At 53.6% G+C, this 9,763-nt stretch overlaps 1 protein-coding gene across 1 annotated transcript in view; it reads right to left on the reverse strand.

The window, feature by feature from the left end:
• Window positions 1-6,217, reverse strand: part of NUAK2 (NUAK family kinase 2) — a 17,444-nt gene extending 11,227 nt beyond the window's left edge. Inside the window, 1 exon segment of the mRNA XM_009647968.2 lies at window positions 6,161-6,217. Coding sequence (XP_009646263.2) covers window positions 6,161-6,217 — 57 coding nt within the window.
• Between the last annotated feature and the right edge of the window lie 3,546 nt (window positions 6,218-9,763).

A 9,763-nucleotide genomic window follows, 5' to 3' on the forward strand; every position in this document is an offset into this window, starting at 1 on the left:
GCGCTTTGGGGAGACAGACGTACAGCCGGCCAAGACACACAGACACACATAGATGTGGTTTGCTGCGAGGAGCCACAACGCACCCAGGACACTCTGAGAAGAAAAAAAAATACACATAGAGGGCAAAATCTGAGAGAGGAGAGGCCTGGGCGAGCACAGCCTGTCCACGCTTGCCACAGGGCGATGCTTTGCCCTCCTGGATGCAGGGCCTGGGAGGGAGCAGCGTTCCATGGCCGGAGCTGGGGGGGCGGAATGTCTGCAGGCTGCTCAGGCGCTCCCATGCAAAGGTGTTTCACAGACATTTCTGCAGCACCTTCCCGTGTGGTCTTTTTACCCCTGTGGTAAATCTTTGTTTTGAGATATTAAAAGAATGCAATTATTTCCCAAAGCAGCCAAAACAAAAGCTCTTGCCGAGCGAGCTGTGTGTGAGGACACACGGTATTGATTGAAGAAAGAGATAGCTGCAGCATTACTCATCCCCACACTCAGACCTGGAGTTTCCCACCACTTCCAGAAGCCCAGGGCAGCCCAGCAGGGTGAGGCAGAGCAGGGGCTCATGAGCGTCGGCAAGGGATGATCTAATCCAGCACCAGCCCCTCTCTGCGGGCTTTGTGTCCCCCAGCACGGAGGTGGCATAGGATGGGGCTGTGCAATGGCCCAGCGCCCGCTCCCAGCACGTCACGGCCGTGTCTCTGTGTCAGGGTGAGACCCAGGCAGGCATGGCAGCCCCCGGCCTGGTCTCGCAATCTGAGTACCAGAGGACTGAGATTATAAAATGCCCTGTTGAGGACATTCACCCCGCAGGGTGGGTGTAACAGGCAGCGGAGTCCAGGTCATGGAGACAACCGTGCACCAAGCTCCTCCTCATCCGTGGCTGTGATCTCCCTCGGAGCTGGAAGGGCTGCATATTCAATACCATTTCTATGCAGTTAGGACACACAGGTCCCTTGTCCTGCCAGTGTCCCTGATTTTTATTGCCAGTGGCTGTGCGGCACCTTCATTCCTCACAGGATGAACAACTTCGTGCAGCTTCGGACTGGTCCTGCACCCTTTCCACCCTCAAAACCCTCCTCAAGCTGAACACATGGTAACCCATGGGCAAATCTCACTCCCCACTTCAAAACTACTCATCTCCCACCAGTGTGTCTGAAGATGATCCTGTGCTGAAGCAGAGCTGCAATACTGAATTATTTACTGTGCAGTAACAGGAGCTGCATTTCAATCTGCAAGTGGCCAGCAGGGCCCATAGGGAAGATAAACAAGGCATAGATGAGATTAACTGCACTGCTGTAATTTCAATGTCAAAGTAAACAGATAGGATCCTGTTCAGGCACAGCCCAGAAATTGCAGCAGAGTTGAAGGGGGAAGGTACAAACCCGATTGCAATAAACAAAACAATTTCACTTGACTGAGATGAAAGTCTCTGTGTCTCGGGGATACTGCAAGCCCGCAGAGTAACGCTGTCGACAGCAGCGGGACCGCTCGTGGTTTAGCCCTCCGGTCCAAGAAAGCACTCGAGCATGCATTTAACTTTAAGCACATGTTTAATACTCCCGTTGATTTATAAGGATGCTTTCCAGAGGCTTTCCCCATGATGAAAGGAAGCGGAGCCTTGGGTAGCTTCGCTTTGTGTTTCTACCAGATAAATTCTTTTCTGCAATTTTCTGTGTTGTTGCTGATACATAGGCTTAGGTATGCTTTTGTTCTAGACTGGCTCAGGAAGCCTATTTTAATGGAAATGTCAAGGGACGGAGATCTAAGTCCACTGGAATCCACTGATAAGGATCCTCTATTGTAACAGCATTGCTACTGCTTGCTCGGCAGTGGGGAAATCCACTACAATTCCCCCGGCTGCAGCCTTACAAATCCTAAACAGGGTTTCTCCTGCGGCAGCCCTTTGTACCATAGGCCCCGGTGCATGTCCGCTAAAACCAACATGAAAGTCAACCAGGAATTTGGCTTGATGTCAGGTAAGCCTGCTCAAAGCGAGTCTAATCAACTCGGTGCTTTGTCATAGCGGAAGCTCTATTTGCTTGCAGGCTCCTAACCTTAGATTTATTTATTTATTGCTTTGAAATATAGCTACAGCCCTACCTCAGTGCTAAAAACATCCACATCCTGGTTAAATCCTACGGCTCTGCCATCGGACTTGGTGCCAACAGGCTCTGTTCACCTCTGCTTGTGGACTGGTAAAGGAATAAACTTTCCCCAGAAGACAAATGTACAGCAATGAGCCCTCCAAGAGGGAAAGGGAGAGCTCTGACAGGCATTAAAATGCCAAAGACAACAAAAAGTTTAATGATCGCCTCTCCTTAGTGGTCTTCCAAGCTGGCAGCATTCCTCACCTGCTGCTGGGTGGTGCTCAGGCAGGTGTGAAACCCATTCCTCCTCTGAAAACACTGAGGAAACTGGGTTTGCTCTGATCCTCCCAATTGGGTGCCCCATCCATCAGCAGAAGAAGGGAAACGCATTAGCACCAATAGGAGCCTTTTGAAAAGTAATTTATGGCCTATCACATCTAATGATTACAGCAGAGGCCACCTCTACAGCCCAAAACCATCCATCCACGAACCCATCCATCCATCCATCCATCCATCCATCCATCCATCCACCCATCCATCCATCCATCCACTCAGGACATACATCTGCTTTGGGTAAAGCCCAGCTCATTTTTTTCCAGCTTGGTATCTATCTGGTGGGCAGATTTTGTGCCCAGGACAGTCATTTGTAAGGATCATTTTTGCAAAACCCCGTTAGCCTGATAACATTTGCACCACGGCGCTCGTGACCCCAGGCCCTGCCATCCCTCCTTATCGCTGCCAGCGCAGGCAGAGGCACGGTGGGGAGAGCAGAAGGGAGCTCCCTGCAGCGTGGAGCTACGGAGATCAGGGATGTGCTGCAGCCAAGGATGGATCACGACTGGAGAAAGCAGAAACAGGGCTTCATTCAGCTGGACAGAGTAGAAAAAAATGCATCGCTCTTTGAGGGGCTCCGCATGTAGAAATGTGAGCGGTGAAGCACACCGAGAAGAGAAAAAGAGCAAAGCAAAACTGTAATTAGGAGGGACCCGGGTTGTGCATGCAGGCACGGCCCCACCGGGGTGCAGCCCGTGGGGAAGGGCAGGCTCTGGTATCCTGCTCACTCTGCGGCTGAACCAGCCACAGGGGCTCCCAGGACCTCATCTCCCGGTCGCTGGTACGGAGCGAGCCACCTCGGGGCAGTGACACACAACTCCTTTAATTGCTAAATTTATGACATTTTTTAGTCCAATGATGAACCCAGGAATCAGCTGCTTCAAAATATGAGTTACTTCTCTGGATGTTGAATTGCCGTGTGATCAGGTGATAACACGATCTTTATTATTGTACGGTATTGACCTTAGAAATCGCTACAGATAGATAAGAGATGTGCAGTGGTCTGAATTACACTTTAATCTAAAAGTTTACTGAACAAAAGGCAAAACAGCAACCCCCATCCCACTCAACCACTGCAATATAAGTTAACCCCTACAGCTGAAGCCCCCACTTACAACCAGCAAACCCCAGACAAGTGGGGCCAGGGGCTGAGCAGGGACCCGTACGCATTTTTCTCCCATACTGGTGAGCTTGGAGCAGTTCCCCAGGCTTTGCTCTCCCCTCGCACACACGCCAAGGGCTCTCTGTAACACACAGTTAATGGGAGTTTGGTGCACACACCAGCCATCACAAGTTACCCACACGAAGGAAAGGAAATATTATATATAGATATAAAAAATATATTATTACATATATTATTCTTCTAGTATACCATCTCCCCCAGGGTTCCCCTACCACAGATCAAACAGATTGTACAAATCAAATGACCCAGGACGCCCTGCGATACGCTCCCAGGCACTGGAAGGCCACGGCAGGGAAGGTCACAGGCTGCAGAAATACCGAGGCATTTATAAAAAAAAAATATATAAATAAGCAAACTCCCCCCAGAAAAGCTGGAGCTTTTCTTTTCCAGGCAGCAAGCGTCTGTATGCCAGGGTAGTGACTCGATGCCCGTGACAGAGCCGGTGGGTGCCGATGGAAGGGGTTTGTTTGCTGGCAGGGGCTGGGGCTGGCTCAGTTGCAACTCAGGGCTGGTGTCCCCGCAGGGCTGGGGACCTTAACGGTGCCAGGGCAGCACACACAGCTGTGGTGTACGGGGACGGCAGCCACAGAGGGGTCCTAGCGTTTCCCAGTGCTACGGCAGCTCTGGCAGCACGGAGGAGCTCTATTCCCAGCTATCTAGGCAAAGAGAAATTCATCATTGGAGCTGTTAGAATAGCGTTCACACAACACTATGCTGGGTCCCCTTTTGGGAAGGGTTGGCCGACTGATGGCCAAAGGGCAGCAGTGACCCCAAAGAGCATCTTGCCTTGGTGGCTAGGGCCAGCCGAGCAGAGCAGGGCATTGCTGTGTGTGTTATAGGCCCATGGCAAGGGACAGGAGTCACTCCTGCTCCAAAAGCAGATCCGTTAGCGGCTGCTCTAAGGAACTTTTCTCTTTCTGCAGGCAAAGCCTGCTCAGGGACAATGAGAAGTGATGCTTTTTGGCAGGAGGGCAGCGCAGCAATCGGCAACAGGACTGCTTGGCATTGCTGTGTCAGAGCAGCCACCGGCACTGGTACTGAAAAGCCTGGCTTTCAGCAAGCACGACTTCGAGTACCGGGAGTTCAGGCGAGGACACGGCCACAGCCAGCGCTGGGATTTGTTGAGCCCCATTAGGTGGCTGGAAAACTACAAGAGCTCAGCTGGGTTTCAGATAAAGGCGCACAGAGAACAGGCTGCGACTGCCGAGAGGGTTGGTGGACACAAGGCTCCTGTGAAGCCCAGGGGCTGGCTGGGTCAGAAGGACCAGCCCGGAGCTGTTCGTGGCTCCCCAGAGACAGGAGGAACCGACTGACAGATCTGCTGAAGATCAGGAAGAACGAACGCCACCACGCACCGTTCAAAGCACTCGGTGCACTGAGATGTGATCCCATTTCAATGCGAGCCCCTGCGAGAGCTGATGCATACATAAAAAAAAAAAAAAAATAGCGCAGAAAATTGCCAATCCATTCTCAAGATTGCTGGCAGCAATTCTCCAAGGCAGGTCAAATTTACTATGTATTTTGGAAAGAAAGCTGGGTTGAAACCCAGTTATTTTGTATTTGTTTGCTTTATTTCTAAAAGATTCCCTTTGCACCACCATCCACAGGGGTTACAGCAATTTAAAGGCCAGCTTCAGCAAACGTGCTTCGACACCAACTGGTCTGCTATGCTGAGGTCCAAGTACACCCCTTAAACATACTGCAGACTTGGCATCTAAATTGGTTTTCAATGTCAGATGACAGACACGGGTAATCCTCAGGATGTGAGACGAGGTGGGCAGTTCATTGAATTCCCTGCCCGTGAAGAACAAACACCACAGTTTATTTTCAGTTGGCTTTGGGAAACCTTGCCCAACCTAGCAAGGCAGCAGCAGCAGCCAGCGGAGGCCACCCCCTCCGTGCGAGCAGAACGGCCCCAGCCATGGCAGCCACAACTCGGGCACGGAGCCTCAGGAACGGAGCAACCCGGGGTGGTGTGGTCAGACCTGGTGTGCATCTGCCACCCGCTGAGCTGGGGCGATGTGGGAATTCATGCAAGGGCCTCCCTGAGATCTCCTGAAGCAGCTCTGTGGCTCAGACGGCAGTCCCTGCTGCGGATGATAGTGGCTGACAGGTATGTGCTTTTGTAACACGGGACAAACCCAGCCGTGGGCGCAGCCCGTGGGGTGAGCCTGCAAGCTGCCGGCTCCCCGACCTGCTCACCGTGGTGGCAATTTTGTTGACTCACATCCCCCAGGAGCACAGCGCAGCTGCAGCCTTTACACGGGGAATGTAGACACAGCCCCCCGTGCCATCACACGCGAACCTGGTCCCACGGGCACACGTGCCAACTTACCATGGACCGGCAGCGCCGGGTGTCTGCACGCAGCGAGCTCTATGTCCGCACGACTTTCCCCTCTGTCCATCTGTATGTACACAGACACCCTCCCCCTTCTCCTCGCATCACAGGGCATCTCTGTGCCATGTCCCTGAACAGCCAAACCATTCCGGAGGCCAGAGGGGTTTGTCACCACCCCTCACCCCGAGAAGCGGCCATCCCCCCCACGCAGCCATTGAAGCTCACCCGCTGCCGCTGGCAATTCCCATCAAAGACCCCATTCCACAGAGCTCGTTTGATCATTGGGCTCAACCTCCCAGCTGAGGCTTTACCATGTCCCTCCAGGCAGAACGGGATCCATCAAATATCAAAGATGGAAGCACCCAGCATCATCTGCTGAGAAGCGCATGCAACATGCATCGGGAAAGAAACTCTGCAGTGATTCCCTGCGGAGTTCAGGGAGCTGCGGCCATGGGAGCAAGAGCAGGATTCACCCATACAGACATTTCCTTGACTGCCACCACGCAGCAGCATTAGAGAGCATCTGCCTGGGGGGCCTGAGGAGAGAATGCAGCTCTGTCATAGCTACCGCAAGGTGTTCGGACTCAAGAGGCGATGCCTGTTCATGGAGGAGGCTGGAGGAGCTGCGTAACATCCTTTTCACATCACGTTATTTGCTGGATCCTTATGCTGTTAGCCAGGATCCCTGCACAAACCCAAATGGCATTTTGGAGCCAGCCTGCCATCCCACCAGCATGGTCCAGCACCGCCTGGGCAGGGCAGGCCCCCGGCTGCAGCAGGATGCTGCTCGGAGGTGCTGGTCCAGCCTGGGCTCAGCCCATGGTTGCCATCTGCTGTTGGGAGCATTGGGAGGAGACTGGGAGCTCGTCCAGCACTGCTCAGCCCAAACAAGCACAAGCACTTGCTTAAAAACAAACAACTCTACATGCACAGTCAGGGTGCGTCCAATGCACCTCCCTGCTCCCCAGCCTTGGCGCAGGGTCACATCTCCATCACCTGGAGGGCAGGCACAGCCCTTTTGTTTCAAACAAAAGCAGATTATCTCCTGCAGCCTCCGTTTCCCACAGCGGCAGGAACACCACAGAGAAGGGCAGGATTCAAGGTGCAGTTGTGAGAACCATCAGTGGAGAGACTTAATCCTCCAGCTCAGGTCTGCCAGCATGCTGGAACTAGTGAATGCCACCATCGAGGCTGAAGAGGTAGTGGGAAAGCCTGGAGGATTTCCCCTGCTCCAGGAGGGGATCTCAGCCCACTTGAAGGGATTTCCCACGAGCTGAGAGGAGCCAGGGAAGGGCTGCTGGTTCGCAGAGGCTGGGTGGCTGGCAAGAAGGTGGCTGTTGCTGGTATCCCACAGTATCTCCTTCCAGTCTTTGATGAGCCTAGAAGTGACTTTAATAACCTGGTGCTGCCTAACAGCTCACTGCTGATCGCTCACCCATCAGAGCCCTTGGTCCAGAGGAGATCCATGGATGAGTCCCCAGAGAAGTCCAGCAATAGCAGGGGAGCCCAGGAGGGCTGGGGGTCAGGAATGGCACTGACTGAGCCATTTTTGGGGTGCAATGGAAGTGCTGTGGATGGGTTGCACGCTTCCCTACCTCCAAGTCCCTGCCATTAGGTCGCTTTTGCTTAGGGTCATTCACGCTGCATACGTGGGCATTGGGCTGGATGCTCACGTAGCCTGTTCAGGGCGAGAGGCTGTAACGTACTCAGTGTTTTGAATTATGGGTTGATTTTCCCTGACCTCTGCAGCAGTCTCGTTAAATCTCTTATTGTATGCTTAATTAGCAAAGCTCTTCCAGCCCCATCTTGGGCTGCCCTGTCACCCAGCAGAACAGCTCAAAAGCATGCTTAAAAGTTTGAAACCTTTTCTTGAAATAATTAAAGATTAGTTCAAAAACACAGCCAGGTTCCTTCAGCAGGGGTCAGGCACTGGCAGAGCCCAGAGGTCCCTTAGCCACATCGGGGACCAGGCTGAACTCCAGCCACCAAAACCCAAATCAGAGGGTCTGGATGGAGGGGGTGGGCTCCCACAAGCAGAGCCCAGCACAGGGAGAGGTCAGACCTACCCTCTAATCCTAGTTTTTGGCACTGACCATGTAATTATGAGTATGACTCTCTTCATCTTCCCGCTGCCTGGTTACCTCTCTGTGTTTGCTAAGCCATTTATGATCTGCTGGTAAAAAGCAAACAACATTACTACTAGGGAAAGTGCTTCAATTCTTCAGGTACAGAGGTCTCCGAGTGGGTGTTATCTGGAAGCATGGTGCAGCGGAGGCGTGCTGGAAGCGTCTGAAGTCTCGGCAGCTGCCTTTCCCGGCAGATTTTGGGGAGAAGCCAGCAGACAGAGGGGGAGGTGGCTGCTGAGCACGCTGGGGGTCACGGCCAGAGTTCATGGCTGCTCAGGAAGCCTCCCCAGCCCCTGAAATCAGGATAGACATGGAAACAAACTCCTGGGAGAGCTGCTCAGGGTGGGAACTACACCTGGAAAAGTCCAAACAACAGCTGGGCTTCGAGCTCTTGTAAAAACTTAGCTCTGCATAGCACCAGCATGGGGAAAAGCACCCCCCACCAGGAGCACCCAGCACCGCAGAGCGACCTGGGGACACAGCGACTCTGGGGATGTGCCAGGGATCCTGTCTGGTGACAAAAGCTTGGGTTTCACTACAAAGGCAGCTGACCCAGACCTGCTTCTCTCTGTGCTGCGACTCGGAGGGCTCCTCTTTCTCACCCTCTTCTAAATGCTCGGCATATCCCTAGCTTTGATTACTGACCATATCCCCCCAGCCTCGTCCCTGGTCCCTGCCATCTCTTCATTAAGTCCTAGAAGGGGTTTATTCCCATGACGCTGTTTGTCTGTCACTCTCTTCAGCCTTTCTGGAGGGAGAAAGCAAAGGATCAGCCCCCAGCTGTGCTGCAGCCAGACAAAGGGAACGGATTCCTCCTCCCCTCGCTCCAGCTTAACAAAGCCAGCGCAGCAGCACCAAACCCTGAGCCTCGACCAGCGTGGCCTCACTGCAAAGAACAGGGCTCAGGGCTAATGAGAAAGCGAGAGCAGAGGAGCATCAGGCTGTGCTGCCTGTGGGAAAGGTTCCTTAAGGACAAAGGAAACCACTTCATTAATAGCTAGAGACTCTCGGCTGCGATGGAGAGCTGCTGTGCCGGGAGACACGGGGCTTGTTCTAGAAGAGTAGAAGGCTCCCTCTCTCCCTCCAAGCCTCCTCCATCCTCCTCCAATTTTTCCAGTTCAAAGGGATGTTTTATCAGCCTTCTGGGGTAATGCCAGGGCAGTACACACAGAGAGGTGCTCTTAGCACCTTCCCTCAGCTCTGCTAGACCCAGCAGAACTTTAATCATCCAGGGATGCCGTTAGACAGAAATGCCTGGCCCCAGTGCCCTGCTCACCGTTCCCTGCAGCTTCACCCCCCCCAGCAGATCTCACCCTGGAGCCCTCCCCGACTGCACCACGTCAAGATCATCCCAGCTGGGCTCCGTGCTCCTCACCAGGGGCCTGGAGCTCAACCCAGCGTTGCAGCTCCTCCAGCCCGGCCAGAGCAGCGCGCCTGCGTCAGGGGCAGAGCTCCTTTCTGCAGATAGATATCTTCATTTATACAGCCCCCCAAAACACGGTGCCTAAGCGTCAGGACCACAGATGGGAAGAGGACAGGGGCCGGGGACAGACGCGGTTGTGCCCGTGTACGCAGCCAGCGAGGAGCGGGTGGGATGTCAGGAATTAGCCAGCAGGTTGCCAGCTACAGAGCCGGTGCCTTCCCCCTTTCATCCGAGCTGCGGGGCACCCCGACATCGGAGGGAGGGGACTCGGGGCTGCCA

Source organism: Egretta garzetta, unplaced genomic scaffold, assembly GCF_000687185.1.
Source record: "Egretta garzetta isolate BGI_Z169 unplaced genomic scaffold, ASM68718v1 scaffold640, whole genome shotgun sequence".
Lineage (NCBI taxonomy): Eukaryota > Metazoa > Chordata > Aves > Pelecaniformes > Ardeidae > Egretta > Egretta garzetta.